This window comes from Camponotus floridanus, unplaced genomic scaffold (genome assembly GCF_003227725.1).
Source record: "Camponotus floridanus strain SB8 unplaced genomic scaffold, Cflo_v7.5 scaffold39, whole genome shotgun sequence".
Taxonomy (NCBI): Eukaryota; Metazoa; Arthropoda; class Insecta; order Hymenoptera; family Formicidae; genus Camponotus; species Camponotus floridanus.
In genome coordinates, this window is record NW_020229536.1 from 676456 (window position 1) to 694896 (window position 18441).

An 18441-nucleotide genomic window follows, 5' to 3' on the forward strand; every position below is an offset into this window, starting at 1 on the left:
TGCATGGACGACACGCGCGCCCGAGCCGACGAGGATATAGCCCTGGATTCGTGCCGCTTACGCTCGTCCGCTCGGCTCGGCTTCGCCGCGAGCACCGCCGCCGCCGCCGCCGCCGCCGCCGCTGCCGCTTCCGCTTCCGCTGTCACTGCCACCGCCGTCACCGCGAGCCTCGCTACCTCTACCACCACCTCGACCACCGTCGCCGCCACCTGCCGCGTTGCGAGACGCAAGAGGAAGAAGAGGAGGCGTCAACGGCTCCCTGCGAGCAACGACGACGCGACCGGCACCGTCGCCGTCGCCGTCTCTACCCGTAGCAGCGCTATCGCCCAGCCGAGCGGGAACGCCGCCGTAGCCGAGAGCACCGCGGCCGACGCCGTCGTCGTCCTCGAGCCCGACGCTGACGCCAACGCGGGTGCCGCGGGCCTGTCGGACTCGGTGGCGGCGCGGGTCGATAAACCGCCGTCGAGGAGCCGCCACCTCGCCGCAGCCGCCTCGGAGCGGCACGCGTCCCCCGGGGAGGTCCAGCTACGCGTCGGAGGAAGCGGCACGCGCGCGGCCGCCTCCTCCGTCGGCACCGCCGGCGTCACGCTTCTCAATCGACGCGCCGGCAAACGCTCGCCCCGGCGATGCAACGCCGCCGGCGGCCGTAGGAGCGCGATGACGATGGACCTGCAGCGGCTCATCAGCGAGGTGCACGCGAGGCCCGCGATCTGGGACCAGAAGAATGTCAACTATCACAATCGCGACGTCATACTAAAGATGTGGCGGGAGATCGCGAGGGCCTGCGAGGTGTCGAGTGAGTATAGCCGGCCCGCGTTCGATGAATGATGCGGCGGCTCCCCCCCCTCTCTCTCTCTCTCTCTCCCCGTCTATACTCGTCCTTGTACTGACTCGACGTTTGTATATGCGTGTTGGCTGCGCACGTGTGGATGCTCGCGATGGGTGGGTGGGCTACGCCGGGTACGAGTCGATTGGTCGGACTTGTCCTCGCGAGGACGCTCGAGGTATCTCGTTCGTCGCGAATCTCCGACGGAAGCCGGTAGAGAGGCCCGGAGGAGAGACTCGTCGGTAAAGACGACGAGAAATCGAGCGGATCCGGCGACCGCCAGCCGGGGCAACCGGACCGTTCGCTGGAACAGGTCGATAGTTCCTCGCGAAAGAGACAGGCTCTGCTAGTTCGCGCGAATCACCGCCAGGTCGCACGCTGATGCCACCGTGTATACACGCGCTGGACGGGGATTTCTTTCTTTTTTCCGCAAACGTATACGTCGGTTTACTCGCGGTTTTACCCGCGGCACGTGCGCGCGGGACGCTACCCGGATGAACAAACGCTGAATTAAATATCGATCGCGGCGTTTACTACGATGCGCATTTCATTATTACATTTTGATACCTATTAAATTACTATTAATCGTGTGTTCCATTTATTTATATAACGTATCTTTCATTCTTTGATGTATCTGGTATTTAAATTTGATGAAAATTCGCGATGAATAGCGAAACATTGAAATAATGATGAAAGATATACTCTTTGAGAATAATCTTGCAGCTTTTCGGAGCAAACTACTGCAATAATCTTTCAACGACTACAAGTTATAGAAACGCGACTGTTGCTTTGTTCCAGCTGACGTCGCCAAGTCTAAATGGAAGCATCTGCGCGACAACTTCCGGAACGAGTTGAAAAAGACTTACCGGGGTAAGTGCGACGGTGGCGGCGGCACGGAGCACGATTCCAAGTGGGTCTGGTTCAAGAGCCTGTTCTTCCTGCGGGACCAAATGAACTCCAGAGTGATCGGCTGCAGCCTGTCGCAAAACTGCGTCGGCGCGACGATCGGTATGCGCTCGTCTCCGGATGGCACGCAGATCGAGCCGCAGATCGACATCCTGGAGGGCCACGAGGAGACGCAATTCGACGACCTGGATGGCGATTCCTGCCAGTCGTTGCTGTCCAACGACGACGGTTTGCATCAGGTGATGCCGCCGCCGAAGATGAGCAAGATAATCGGCCGCAAACGGACGCTCATGGACGCGATCGACAATGATTACGGGGTGGAGGTAGACCGAAAGCGATACGAGTCGTTGCAGAAGAGGCTGGCGATCGGTTCCGAGGACGAGGACGATACCTATCACTTCCTCATGAGCGTCCGGAATCCCCTGAGGAGTCTGCCGCTCGACAGGCAGATGTTCGTTCGACTCAAAATCCAGGAACTGGTCTACAACGAGATCAATTCGCAGAATCAGCAGCAGACGACGAGTCGCGGCGTCTACGACGCGTCCTCGCAGGGTCAGGATGTGAAGCCGCCGCGAACCGGAAACGGCGGCAACGGCGTCGGCGGCGGAGACGTCGTCAGCGACATGTCGAATACGGCGTCGTTGCTGCAGAATTGCACGCCCGAGGGCTCCAGTGACGACGCATTCTTCGGCTGACGAGAACCCATCGCGATTTAATTCGCTTATAGAAACGTAAGGATTATAATTTTATTAATAGAAAATAAAAACATGGTATTTTTTCAGTAACACCCGGCGCAGTCTTTGCGTATTTTTTCTCCCCCATTCCGTATAATGGCATCCCCCCCTCCGGCATTCCCTATAAATTTCGTTTTATCCATCTATCATTAATCTATCTACAGAGAATAAAATGATTTAGCATTGTATATAATAATATTCTTTCTTAAATTTAAGGAATTTACAAAATTTAGAAAAATGATTAAAAATATGACAAAGAAAAATGGTTTCTAAAGACGGTAATTATATTTAAGCCCAGCTAACGAAAAATAACGTCAACATTTAATTAACACGATCACGATGAAATCGAAAGGATTAGTCTGTAATTCGTTGCTTGTTCGCAAAATTAAGAAGTTTTCGTGAAATAAAAATATTCATAATCCGCATCTGCCGAATAATCGGTCTCTCAACATATACTTTCGCTCTTAAAATATCTTCATTTTTATCGTAGGCCAAGAAAAGCTCTCTAATTAATGAAGCATCGGCCGCTGGTACAATTAGCGTTATTAGCACGCGCGCGCACCTTACCTACGTCATGACGGAAGCATTATTATACTCCGGTGAGACAGTTGATTTCTCGGCTCGCCATGTTTTTCTCTCTTCATGATTAAAAAGCATGAACAATCACACAGACATGGGAAAAAAAGATCACAGATGTGCGCGTTACATGTCGAAACTGACTCGACTTGATGCAATATGGGAGGGTGCGTTGTCCTGATCACAGGACGCACCCCGAAAGGGTGCGGAGTTGACCAAATTTACCAACGTCAACGTGTATTACGTTCATTAACCCTTCGTTGCAAAACACCGAATGATCGCGACTGGCTAATCCGTTGAGATGACGTATTCAAAAATTTTTCGACGGGGAATTTTAAGCTATAATAATGAAAAAAAAGATCTTTCTCTCTCTCTTTTTTTCTCTCTTTTTTTCGTCTGATGAATAATAATAAATCTGAAAAATTTTAATTGCAATAAAATTATTTATAAATTATTTATAAATTTGTTGCGAGAAAATTGCGAAAAAGAAAATATATACATATATATATATGATGAAAATTAATATCTATATAAAAATAAGTTTTCTCAAAGTAGTGAATATCCCGGGAACACGTTAATCTATTTACGTTATTGACGATCAGCTGTGCATACTCGTGTGAAATCTGTCCTCCCTTTTTAAGACGAATTCTAGCTACGCCGACCAGCCTCTTGAAACGAACTAATGAGGTATGGAACGTAAATAGGAGTCTCACACCTGCGTCGTAATGACATTTTTCTCGAGGGTCGTAAAACCGCGCATAATTTTGAAAAGACCATGTCTTGCGCACATTTAAATAATGAACATCGAATATAATGTCTTTGAACGTAATTATGAGGCGTGCAACATATATAAATTTCACGTATATCGTAAAATTTTTACTTATAATACTGATACTGAAATGTGGAGATATATTTTGCAGAATTATTTGTTTAAAATTATTGAAACGATATTATCTCCATACATATTTAATTATGAAATGAATTCTTTTCTTTTAATTGAAATAATTTATATAGCAGTGCTAAATATAAACTGTTCGTTGCAATGAATTTTTTTCTCCAACACATTAATATATTACATTGAATAAAATATCCGCAAGTCTGTACAGTTATATACGATGCAATCCCATCCTACATATTAAAAATGGAATAGAAAAACAGAGTCATCGTGTCCGGACCGTATTGATGGATGGATTGACATCGATCATTTAATGGTCACACATTCGACAGGTATATCGATCATATCTTCAGGAAAAATATCTTTGCTTGTCACACAATTTTGATTAAGTATTGATATAATATTGACGTTGTTTTGCATATTATAACAATTCAATAAAATTCAAAGGATTTTATCTAATATTTAAAAAATGAATAATTATAGTAATAATAAATAATAAATTTGTGATAATTATTTAAATTTACAAAAAGGAGAGTATCTATTTTTTTAGAAACACATTCTTGTTTTGTTTTAGAAAATGAATCGATAATCTTCAACTTTTATATATTAAATTTCTATATATTAAAAATTTGGGAAAAATGTATATTTTTAATGTATATTTTTGCATATTATATATATGTTCACAATTTAATACGTACGAAAATTATCTAAAAATTTAAATGTGCAATTTAAAGATTAAATTTTATCACGACAGACGATTTATCGCGAGATTTTGTAACAAGCCGATACCTGATCAATCTAATTTACGCAAATTTCACAATTCGATTAACGGCACGATACTTCATCCAATTGCGTTATGCATTGACGTTGCCGGGCTAATGGACAGTTATTATCGTCCGACCGGCGGATAATGGGCGATGGACATTGCGGCAGATGGGCGAGATGGAAGCGCTAATTTTGTTGTCGCACCCGGTATACGTTAAATTGTAACCCGCGGGAGGCAGGGAGAAAAAGAGAGAGAGATACAACTGCGTATATATGCGTACGCACTCACGTTTTACGGCATTTGCGTTGGTAAAAGCCTTTTATAAAGCTATCGAGAATGCGCGTTTCGATCCGGCTACTCTCTCGCTACTCCAAATATACCGAGCGGCCAAATTAATTGCTGATCCTCGAAAATGTATGTTCGCGTTGCGCTGTTATTCCCGCGGATGTGCGTTTTTTTTTTTTCGCGACAGCACTCGCCAGACTGATAAACAGCGTTCTCGAATGATGTATTTGTTTTGTCGGAATTCCAGAGTCGAATTAAACCAGCAATCTGAACGATAGCAATTTGTTGGAGCGATTTAAAGTGGATATTGCAATTTTTGCTTGAAATTTCAAGTACGTTTCTACGTTATCAAAAGCATTATTTTTTGTTTTACATTTTATATACAGAAAAAAAAGAAGCGTCAAATCAAAATTTATATACTTAAACTAACGCGTTCATTGTTTCGTATATACACAACAATTTAATAATCTTCTTAGAAGAATTTAATAATTTTAAATTTCAACAATATTATAGTCTTATTTTAATATTGTCACCTCAAGAATATATAATTATTTAAATCTACTTGAAGAAAATTATAATCTTTCATTTAAAAATATTATTTTCTATCTAACATTGTTTCTTTTGGGTTCAAGAAAATCAAATCATAAGAATATATTTTTCTCCATGAACTGTATAAAATATTTCATTCAAGTAAACAATTATTCAAACAATTATATTTTTCTTTAATTAACGCAATATAATTTCAAGATTTGCATGTTAAAACTAAATATATTTTCAAAACAAGAATGTTTTTTTTTTCTCTGTATAACGCTATACTAGACTAAGGTCCGAATTCATAGTCGTTTCTCAAATCTTAAGACTAGAGAATTTCTTAAATCTATCCTAATACGACCATTTCATTGATTGAGCTATTCTATTCAACTAATGATTTGGTCGCAATATGATAGATTTAAGAAATCCTCTTATCTTAAGATTTGAGAAACGACTATGAATTCGAACCTAAAATTTACATGGAAGATAAAGTAAGATACGAATATCATCCCCAAAGTTTTAGAAATTTAGCTTTCTCTAGAGAAAGAAACTCGAGAATAAAAAGTCAATTTTTCTCAACTTGAAAGACAAATTCCCTCCAAACTTGTCAGAGAAAGTGGGTTGGATCATCGTCGCGGGACTCGTGCAAACTATCGCATAGTGTTTTTAACGACGTACGGAGTATCGCGACGCGATGCATACTTTGTGTACCAACTTTCCAACTTGTCAGAGAACGATAAGATGTGTATTTCAACATAACGCAACGCGGTGTCGTCTCATCTCGAAATTCTTGTCTCCATTATAGACGCAGTCCCCTATATTGACTAGAATCGCGCGATATACCTCGATGCACCGTGACTGTTACACATTATATCGACGTGGGTGCCACTGACACCGCGCGCGGTCCGTTGAATGCGACGTATTGTGCAACGTCCCGTCGCGCTCGCTCTCGCCGTCCCGATAACGTCGTCCGTGGCTCCCGAGTGAGTTTGCACCAGTTTCCGCGGTGGATTGCATCGCACAACTGCCACCGCCGGTTATTGGACATCGAAGCGACGACGACGACGTGCGCTTTGAATTTAATTAAACCAGGTTATTAAGGAACGGTGCGAATACGACGTTACGAATTCAAGGCTCTTTGACGCGTAATCTTGCATTTCTAGAGTTGCGATTGATAACTGATTGACGGTTATTTCTTCTAAAGGAATATGAGTAAAATTGTCATCGATTGACTTTTTGCACATGCAAAAAAGGAAAAAAGGACATTCTTGTTTTGAAAATATATTTAGTTTTAACATGGAAATCTTGAAATGAGATTATATGCGTTAATTAAAGAAAAATATAATTGCTTGAATAATTGTTTACTCGAATGAAGCCATTTTATATAGTTTAATCGAGAAAATATATTCTTATGATTGAATTTTCTTGAATGCAGAAGAAACAATGTTAGATAGAAAATATTTTTAAATCAAAGATTATAATTTTTTAAAAGTAGAATTAAATAATTATATATTTTTGAAGTGACAATTACAATATTAAAATAAGATTATATATATATATATATATATATATATATATATATATATATTTGACACTTATTTTTTTCTGTGCACGGTTATAGATTATTAGAAAAATGTATGTAATTTATTTTGATATTTATATATTTATTTAAAATTTTTATTCGTGCGAAAATCGGTTCTTTTCTTTTATCGTTGTTTTGATGTGAGAGGATTTTTATTCTCCTTTTGTTTTTTGCAATTTCCAGGCCATCGACAGTGCGCGGCATGGATTGTATACCTTCCAAATTCATTCATCCCCGTTCTTTCCCGGTCCTTTTCGCAGGAATTCGCCACGTAACGAGGTAACTTTTCGCTCGACTAGAACGGCTGTTGCCGTCTAGACGGGATGCACTATATTAACACGGTATATTGCACCGAATGAATAGCTTATTCGAAAAACCTCGGTTTGAGTCTGCACCAGTGGTCGCTCTCTCGATTTTTCCATACAAGAGGAGATTAGCATCCTCTCTTCTTTGTTTGCTCCGTTCCCCCGCTTTATCCCTTTCCGCGATCTCTCTACAAGCGGTTCAACATGAATCTTGTATTGTTACTTTCCTGTCAGTCAGGTCTGTAGTGTTGAAACGAAAAAGAGGGAACGGAAATCGTTAAAATTTCAAATAATTAATATATAAATTAAAATATAAATAATTATCAAACAATTCTTTTAACAATTCTAATATATATAAATAAAAGTAATATATATAAATAAATATCATATCACGAAAAATTTCGAATGCTTCGAAAACTCGACTCTTAAATCGCTCTCTCCGACAGGCTCTTTCTGTCGCCTAAAATTAGTGACGAGTAGAGAACACGTTTACTTTTCGTACTCGGTCTGGTCCTGATCGACAAAGTACGAAAACTAGCGAATACGGGGGATTACAAAGATTCACTTTGATCACAAAGCGAAATGCAATCACTTCCTATCTCTTTTTGTGCCGCTACTGTCCGGTCGACACGTTTCATGAAAGAGTTCATTCTCTATGACCCGAGGCACCATGTTCAATATTCGTCTATTTTATGCCGCTTCCGGCGAAATGAATCTCGCAGATTTGTCTTGTGATAAAACGATGACCGATGTTGAAACGTGCAATTTTCTCTTTCGACTTACATAGATGGATAAAATGAAAATTGAACGTGTGTATGTACCGCAAAAAAATGCGAATAATTTGAAATATTATCTATTCACGCGCAAACATAAATTAAACAAAGAGAAATATTTTTTCCAACAATCTGAAAGATTTTTCCTGAAATTATGATAATAAATACGGATAAAACAATTTAATTTTAAGTGCAAAAAAGATTATCATAATCTAATCCCCAAATTTAATAAAAAAATTAATACATTTCATAAAAATAGAAATTTCATTAATATAAGAAACATTTTTGAAATCATTCTTTGCCGTAATTTTGAAAACTCAAGCTGACAAATTATATTTTAACAATAAGTACATATTATAATCTCTGTAGCGTATCTTTGTGAATGTGCAATTTACAATTTTATCCACATCCATAGACAAAGTTCTGTTAAATCCAAGTTCTCTTTATTCAATTGTCCGGGATCCAAAGCAACAGAATCGCGCGACTCGAAATAATTCCGGAAGCGCCGTCTGACAAACGTGCGAGACGATCGCGGAGCATAATTCCAACTGAAATGGAGATTTCAAGCGGAATCTGCTTACGTCGGAGACAAAAGTCCTCAGCTCTTTCTCAATCCCGAGATGCGCCTGAGAGGGTGCGGAGAAGGAGAGGAGGAGGAACGAGAGCGGATCTAATTTCCATTTGGGCGGACAAAGCGGGAGCGCGTCTCGCACTGGTAACAGGAAAAAAGCGGTAAGACCACATCTCTCTTCCAAGGAAGGCTCGTCGTCGTTATCGTCCTCGTCGTTGTCTTTCATCGAGAAATGCAGACTGATATACCCGGTCCTTTATCGCCGCGGTTGGCGCTCAGGACGTACTTCAAAGAGGCGTTTTTATTGGAATTCGAGAACGAGAAAGGACGATGCACGATGGACGACGCCGTCTCCCGAACCACTGACCCGATACCGAGAGATCCGTTCTCTTCGTGTTGAGAGATCTTTCTCTCTCAACTGTCGATATTTACGATGCCTTGTATTTGCGTTGCGTTATGAAACCGCGCGCGAACGATTACGAGGCAAATCGTGCGAAACGCGACGACATTATTAAGACGGCATTCCATTTTTCAACTCCTGTGTCAAAGGATATTTACGTTCAGATTCTGTCGCTAAATTGATAGTCCATTCGCAAGGTAATAAAAACAGTAGCTTACTCTCTCGCGCGAAAGATTACGTTAAGAACTTATCGTAACTTTCTCGCGCGAATGCGACACGCTTTCTTCATTTTTCATCGGATAAGAAAAATTCGGGCGCGCAGTATCATTAATTTATATCTTCGTGCCAAGGGTAGTCCTCGTATATATATATATATATATATATATATATATATATATATATATATTTGTGCATATATATATACACAGTAGAAAATTGTGCGTCCATATGTTCAAATTTTCTTGTGTTATCACATTTTGATTACTACTTTAATGTAAAATTAACATACAATTGATATGCTATTATTTTTATAACGTTTTCATGTGTTACATTTTTGTCAACTTTATAACTTAATACTTTATATATGTCTCTTGGAAATGGAATATTATTTTGAGTATTTTTAACACAATCATTTTAAATAATCAACATGTCTCAAAGTCAGTTTAACGTTCTAAGAAAAGTTAAAATAAGTCTTGAAATAATTCTGAACTTTGACATACAAAATAAAAAAAGTTTATTAAAAGCAAATGTTTCTATTACAGATAATTGAAGTCAAAATAATTACTATTATATGTTAAGGTCCTACAACAATTCTTACGAGTTGTTGTAACTATTTTTTCGTGTAATTTTTAATTAATTTGCATGTTATTTTTACATTACACTTAAAACACACAAAAAAATAAATGTAAAGTATTGTGTCAATTATTTAACATTTTTAGTTTGTCAATAAGTTACATACGACGAATTATTTTAACTTAAAATTTAGAGTGGACTTTCTGGGACATGCGAAAAATGTTATAATTAACATTTTATTTTTTACTGTGTATATATATCGCGCCCATTGAATTTCGCAAAGGATAACGCGCCACAGTTTCCTCTTCTTTCCCTTTATGGACACGCTGGACACGATGGACGCGCAAAAAGCTTCGTCCAGCTCGAAAGTACCGTACTGTAGAAAAGAATGATACAATGTTGAACCGCGTTGATTAATGTCGCGCCCTCGCGAGATACGTCCGACCAAAGTTTCTTTCTTCGAGATTTCTTCTTACGTAGGACACAGAGGAGGAGGAGAGGAAGAGAAAGAAATTTCCACCTCCTGAAAATCGCGGCCACGCAAAAATACAGCTCTGATTAATGTTTGAGGCGCGTAAAATATATCGTCCGTCGTTGGTCGCAAAACGCGCGAGAAAAAAAGAGAAAGAAGGACAGCGCTTTCGCACGACTTTAAGCTAACGGACTTTGTACAAAGAACGATAATTATGAAGACAATGAAGAGAAAATATCTGTTATCTTTGTCGAGAAAATATCGTTTTCGTGTTCCTTTGAATTTCTGACGCTGTTATAAAATATTATAATGAGCGTGAAATTATGCTCGTATTAATTTACAGATATACGTGAAGACGGTTTTTAATGAACAGTAAATAAACATTTCAGCCAGTTTGTTAAAAAGTAACTTTCTACCTTCTTTTAACATTTAATATCAGGATTTTTTTTTGATAATTAATAATGATACGTGTTTTATTTATCAGAAGTTTGTGATATATTTAGTATGCGGCGATCGCAATGAACGGTAATTTTTGCAACAGACCGTACATTGGCGTTCAAAAGTAATAAGCATGATCTCGATCGGCCGACCTCTGCGAGGTTGAAAGATCGCGATGGGTCAAGAAGGTTAATGCAACCTTTCGTGCACTTAGTAATTGCACCAGTTATTCACGCCGGACGCAGAAAACACCAAAAACAGCCACATGGCTATTACGTTATTCGGCGGTAATTACGGGTTAAGCTCGTTTTCTTGTAATCATCGTGCATGCGGAGTGAAAAACCGATTGCGATCGCAGATCAGTCGTCGCATTATTACACACAAGGTATTACAAACTTAAAAGATATAAAATTATCTGAAACGATAATATGTTGACAAAGTTGACGTTGATTTTTTAAATAAAAATTTGCCATAGATAACTATTTTATAAATAACGTTAATATTCAACTATCATTTTCGAGTATCCCAAGTCTTTTCAGTCAGCCTCGACCGCCTGCAACCTGTCTGCAATATTGCGCAAGAGACACGCCGTAAAATAATCGATGCAATGTGCGACCGAGTTATCACGTATGGCCAGTGTTGGCTCTATTAATGAATAATCGCCATCGCGGTGGCTTTAATTCACGAATAAATTCACTGGCCGATAATTTATCGGTGTGTTTCACCGACCGATTGTGGCTCTCGATTTTACGAGCAAATCCGTTTCTTTAGCTAAACCCGCGTATAAACCAACGACGACACATACTAATACACATACACATATATACACATCCTTGCGAACCAAGAACAAGGTATTAGATCCGCGGAATGTTGGACGAAAAAGGTTGGAGGAAAAAGAAAGAGGAAGGATATCGTAATGTCGCGTAAGAGTGTCTGGCTCTACCGGTCCGCCAACGTTCTTGTCGCGCCGTCTTGTCAGATTTAATTGGATTAAAGTAGCGCGTAAGCACGGTGTAAACGCCAATTGAATTCGCTCGTCGCCGACGTGGAATTCCGCAGGAAGCTGTACTTTTCGACGCCAACCAATTTTTTGAAAAAACTGTCGTAAAACTTTTTTATTTTTTTTCGAATTGAAGTAAAATGGTTTAATCAATAAATGAAAAAATTTCTCAACAATGATCATAATTTTAGAAACAGGACGTTTTCCGTTAATTAATTAATTTACATTTCTTAAAAGTTATTTTTACATAAAAAAACACTTTCAGGATAAAAAAATTTTATGTATCTTAAAATAAAAAGAATTATCAGGAAAAAATGTTATTTTTAATTAAATTATAAAAACTCGAATTATTTGTGTGTGTGAGATAAATATACAATTAAATCGAGAATCAGAATTCCGATATCTATTTAACCTGACAAGTTTATTTTTTGTATAGATTTCTTAATTTCTAGAATAAATTGAATTTTGTAACTCGCTCGATTTGGAGCGAGTTAAAATGAAATTATAAAGTTCTGATATCACCACAGTTAACACATCGAAGAATATCATAAAGTTTCGTATTAAGAAATATTAAATCTTCAATAACATTAAAGTACGATCGGCATTTTATTTCGCAGATAAAGGAGGAATTTTATTAACCAGCAATCATATTACGATGAAATATATGCGAATGATATAAAGAGTCGCATAAACCTACTTGTTACTGCAAGTCGGTCGTCTTTGGTCCGTTATCATTTCCGGTTTTAGAGAACGAGCAATAGTCCTTGTTAAATATTTCAAGTAATAATACGTTTAGCATTATATTGTCTACAATCTTATAATTTATAACGATATAATTTTGCAACGTATTTTTTCTTCGAGAAATGTTTCTTTGGAATTTTTATACTTTGACTTATTTATTTGTCCTTATGATACTTCTCAATGTATTTAAATAATAATAATAATATTAATTTTCAGACAAGTAATAAAATATCACATCTCGATTAAATTCAATGAGTACACAATTTTACTGTATCATTATACAAGAATGTCTCCATAAAGGGATAAGTTTTAATTTAAAGTATGTGTATATGTATATACACACCATGTATATACACACCATATACATTTTAAAGTAAAATTTATCCCTTTAAAATGGAAACATTCTTAAAATCGAAAAAATTATCACTGCATTGAAAAAAATTAAAAATTGTTTTCTTAGAAAAAATATTTCACAATATTTTTCACACATACATATATACGTAAAAGAAAAAGAGTAGAATGAAGAGAACGAATAAACGAGAAAACAACGGACGCAATATAGAAAGAGAGAAAAAAAGAGATAGCACGAATGCAACTTCGATTAAAATTCTTCGAAGAATCGAAAGAGAACGGTATTATATTCGTCGTAAAACATATATAATACCTTTACAACATAAAAGGTTAATACCTTTTCGATAACGAATGCGATTCCTTTAATCCTCCTCTTCGTACTAGATGGCCGTTTTCTTCAGGAAGAGATTACATTCCATCCTTATTGCTCGTATTACGCGTTCAATCCGCGTAACGTCTTATCACGTGAGTGTGTAAAAGTAAACTGAGAAGATAACGAGGCAGTGATCGCGAGACACATATACACATACACATTGACACAGAAAAAGCGCCGCGGTTAGGGGGTAACTCGATGTAAACAATAGCTCAAGGCGAGCATGACGTTTCGGCGTTCCTGGAAGCCTCCAGGCAAAACGTACTCACACTCATACACACACACATAAACAATGTACATACAATACAAGGACACTACGTAGCCTAATTTCGCGTCAGTCTAACCGAGTCTAGCGTCGCGATAGTATCGTTGCGTCGTCGAATTTCTTTCGTCGTACTATTTTAATTGGACTCGTCTCAATTTTATTACTCTCTACAAGATCGCATTGTTTTCTCGCATCGCGTTTACTCGAAACGAAATAATCGAGATCGTTATTCGCATTTCATCAACTTTTTTATTTAATTATTTATTTTTACTTGTTTTATTATATTTATTTTTATTTAATTATTTATTTATTTATTATTTATTTTATTATTTCGCGAATAGATATACATCGATTTATTTGAAATTTGCATAGTTTCAGGTTAAAAATAGAAAGAATATATTTCAAGTCAAAAATAGGAAGAATATAATTAAAAGTAGGAAAAATATACTAATAACAAACTATTAATTACATTACGGATACATAAAGTGCGTTACCTGATTCGATAATTATATAAACTTCCTACGCTTCCGCAATAGATAAACAAATACATTTATATCGGAGAACATACAAGTACATGTAATACCTCGCGGAATTAATATTTTTAAAACGCGTAGTATTTAACGAGATTGAGTTTTCGCCTTTGTGGCTTGTGCGTCGCGGGGAACATTCGGAGGTCACGTGATCGGGGATCACTCGCGGGCATCTTCAGTCGTATCACGTTACTCGCGTCGAGTCACGACGGCTCCGCGATTTTTCTCATCGTTTGCACGTCGATTGCGAATTTTGTGCGCGAATAAGTGTCGGGAGTGTCGTGTAAATAACGGGCGATCCTTCGAGTGAAACAATCGGATCGCACGAGGTCTATCGACTTCGTAATCGGCGTTAACCTACGCACACGTATGTGTAATGCGCATTATACGTAACCGTTACTGTCGGGAGAATGTAGTCAAATATTTTCATGTGAGTTTGAAATATTATTGAAAATCATATCGGAATATCTGACGTTGCGTTGATACGACGGTGACGTTACTTATAACGTGCGTTCAGTGTTATTCGCTCGCGAGTGTCAAGAGGATCGAGTAATTTTCATCGTGACAAGTGATCTCGAGTGTCCTTCGACGTCCGCCATTTTGGGTAAACGGATTTTCTACCGGCGCTTGCCGAGCGATTTTCATTCCGATAAACCGGCGTCGTGTATCTCGTGTCATTTACTCTCGCGAGTCCACAAGTGCGTGTCTGTCACAATGTTCGGGAGTGCCGTATAAAGTAACGGGCGATCGTTATTGACGGATTGCTTGTCAGTGTTGTGTGCGTGATTGCGAACAATGACGATCATCTTGGATAGCACGAAGGGCAAGCCAGCAGCATTCAAGAGAAGCGGATGATACATCGACCGGTAAGCGTTGAATATATTTATAATATATAGTGTATATATATAGTGTACATGTATATATGCATATAGGGTATTTCTTAATAAGTGCAAAAAATTTTTGGAGATAATTCCTTGTTGAAAATTAAGGGGGGAAAATTAATTATTTTTATATAAACATTAAAAAAGTTGTAATAAAAAATTGCATAGGATTTGCTAATTTCATCCCCTTATAACAATAAGGGAGGCTGAAAAAAATATTAATAAATAACTTTTTAGAAAATATCCTAATTTCATTTCTTTAACTTGTTCCAAATTTGAGAAAAAAATAAAAATCTAATTTTTATCCCCATTTTTGGAGAAGTATAACTCCACACAAGGAAGGATGTAGGAGTATACGTTTATGTAAAGAACGCTCTTTAATTTTCGGCAAAGAATCATCTCCTAAAATTTGTCGAACTTATTAAGAAACACCCTGTACCCTCAACATTTTTGCATATCGTATTTCGCGTAGTGTTGATCCATAAGCGAATAACTAGCAAAGATTTTATTCAATTCAATGGAATTCATCAAACTTAAAATTTTTTAAAATCTTTTTTCTCTCAAATTAAAAATTCACGAAATAATTATTTAAATGCATATATATAATGTATTGAAAATTATTTGATATAAAATAAAAAAAGGGAGCCAAAAATATTTTTATTCATAGAATATTATTATAGTCTATTAATATTAGAAGATAAATCAAACTTGTCAGAGATATCAAACTAGGTGGAATATTTTCAAAGTTCGGTTGAAAAGTTTAACTTGTCTCGTAACATGTCAAACATTATCGCGTGCGTGATGTTGAATAGACATGTCCTCGTAAGGAGATAGGCGAGATGTGAATTCATGCATAAGTAATTTGTAATCAGTTTTCTGCGAAACTTCATCAGTTCTCGTGTCACCGACTGTGCAAAACGAGAAATTCCGCGATCGCGCGATAAGAAGATTGGATTTCTCGTCTCGATTCGCGCGTTTTTTTTTATTACGCGCGGTTACTTGTCATTATTTAACGCGACTAGTCGTGGTTCAGCGCATTCCGTCGGTGGTGATAAGTGTGTTATCGGACGATTTTCCTGATCGGCGTTTGTCAAGTGTTGAGCGGCGATACATTTCTCGCTTCCTCGAAATTTAAAAATTTTAGAACCGGTTGCAGCAACTAGGAATATTCCTGTTACATTGCGTTATATATTTCGTATCGTACGTGATTAGCATAACTATATTAGAAACGTGAAGAATAAATAAGAATAATCTTCTCTCTATGGAAATGTTTTCGAGGGAAAGAGCCACTTTTCGTACTTGACGAGTCTCGTTAAAATCAAGGTCGTAGATTTTAAGCAAGATTTTAAGATTCTCGTACAACGAAGATTCAAGGTTTTATCAGTCAAAAATTGTCGATATCGAACGCTCAGTTGGAACGGTCAAAGTTTTTGAAAACATTCGTACTTGACAGCTGCAATTACTTAAGCGACTTTACGACGGCAATAATACGTGATTACATACGCGATTGATCAAGCGTAATTAAAGTTCTCTCGGTGATATATCTCGCTTGAATTTTCGCGACAAGATTGTCGTAATTAGCGATGCGAATTCGGCTCTCAGATTAATATCGAACAAATGTCTACAACGCGTATTTTTTATCAGACGGCTTTCTTCTCACTAGTTATTATAGTATAACAATTATAATAGTTATTAATAATTATTAGTAATTAATTGATATAATAGTTATTGATAAAAAAATGTGGGAAAGGCGCAAGCGCAAAATTCACACAGTAAAAAATAAAATGTTAATTATAAGATTTTTCACATGTCCCAGAAAGTCCACTCTAAATTTTCAGTTAAAATAACTCATTCGTCGTATGTTACTTGACAAACTAAAAATGTTAAATAATTATTACAATACTTTACATTTATTTTTTTATTGTGTTTTAAGTGTAATGTAAAAATAACATACAAATTAATTAAAAATTACATGAAAAAATAGTTACAATAATTCGTAAGAATTGTTGTAGAACATTAACATATGATAGTAATTATTTTGACTTAAATTATTTGTAATAGAAACATTTGATTTTAGTAAATTTGATTATTTGGTATGTCAAAGTTCAGGATTATGTCAAAATTTATTTTAACTTTTCTTAGAACGTTAAATTGACTTTGAGACTGCTGATTATTTAAAATGATTATGTTAAAAATACTCAAAATAATATTCCATTTCCAAGAGATATATACAAAGTGTTAAGTTATAAAGTTGACATAAATGTAACACATGAAAACGTTATAAAAAATAATAACATATTAGTATGTTGTATGTTAATTTTACATTAAAGTACTAATTAAAACGTGATAACACAAGAAAATTTTAACATATGGACGCATAATTTTTTAAAACTGTGTAGTTTACTCGCTTTCGCGGTTTTACGCTGGATTTATTTCGATGATTCGCGAACTGGGTTGTTGAAACTTGATATGATCGCGCGTTTAAATACCGTACAATGTAACTGTCCGGTGTCTCGCGTCATTTATATTGCTACGGAAATAAAAACGGAGTGTTGCATCGGGGCGATCGTAAATCTGATCGGTATCGTAAAAAAATCGAGTTTTGCGATCCGGATTTAATTTTATAGATAACTGGAGAAAAAAATGGTCACGCCGTTAAATTCTCGATGATCTTATCTGAAAAATGAATTAAGATGCTGGATCCTGAGACGGTAAAGTTATTTTTATACATAACATTTGCGGATTTTGTGCAACTTTTAAACATATGTGTAATGTAATATTAACGCGCGAAATGCATAATTTGACCATTTTAAATAGGATTTTGTATTTAAAATAATTTTCATACCATGTGAAAATTTTATAAAAATGTATCTTATTCATTCAGGCTAAGTTTATGCAATTTATAACGTCGCGCGATATGACACACTTATTCACGATATATTTTTTATTCATCTCTCGAAAAATATCCCCGTCTGTTTTTGAAAATCCTCAAAAATCCTCAAAAATCCCAATTGAAATTCATACGTGTAACATTCCGAGTTCGTGCGTAAATTAAATTGAACCATCACATCGAAGTTCGCTTCATCAATTTCCATCTCGTATATTTTTAGCTCATATTGAGATATTACGCGAGATATTCGTGAAAAAAAAGAAGAGACAGCACAGCCTCTCTCTCTTTTTTTCCCCTCTTTTTATTCATGGGCCTGATATATTCAACCTTCTCTTTCTCCTCTCTTTTTTTTCTCCTCTTTAGCGTGTGCCCCCGAGAGCTCGCTTCGCGCCTCGATCGATCAAGATTAAACTCTCGAATCGCGAATTTTAATTTACGAACACGCGCGCGGAATTCCGTTACTTTCGTCACCGTTTGGCGAAATGTCCCGCTGTGCGTTTTTGCGTGAATCCGTCTCATCCGTCTCGAATACAAGCGGGAACTTATATAAGCGCACTT

General features: G+C 37.4%; 2 protein-coding genes across 4 annotated transcripts in view; both read left to right on the forward strand.

The window, feature by feature from the left end:
* The first annotated feature begins 3 nt into the window (after nt 1-3).
* On the forward strand, nt 4-2519 carry LOC105248040. Its single transcript, XM_020026482.2, has 2 exons — nt 4-796; nt 1625-2519. The coding sequence occupies exons 1-2, from the start codon at nt 4-6 to the stop codon at nt 2425-2427; spliced, it is 1596 nt and encodes a 531-aa protein (XP_019882041.2). The 3' UTR covers nt 2428-2519.
* Nucleotides 2520-14588: 12069 nt separating this feature from the next.
* LOC105249506 overlaps nt 14589-18441 on the forward strand; it is a 77568-nt gene continuing 73715 nt past the window's right edge. For all 3 annotated transcript variants that reach the window (XM_025411316.1, XM_011255029.3, XM_011255030.3), the window contains exon 1: nt 14589-14978. The gene's annotated coding sequence lies outside the window, so the exon portion shown is untranslated. The remainder of the gene's footprint in view (nt 14979-18441) is intronic.

Bases quoted from the DNA above. Each gene is read 5' to 3' on its own strand.
- LOC105248040 (XM_020026482.2), top strand. From the start codon at position 4: ATGGACGACACGCGCGCCCGAGCCGACGAGGATATAGCCCTGGATTCG. The intron at 797-1,624 runs GTGAGTATAGCC...GCTTTGTTCCAG, and splicing joins GAGGGCCTGCGAGGTGTCGA to CTGACGTCGCCAAGTCTAAA.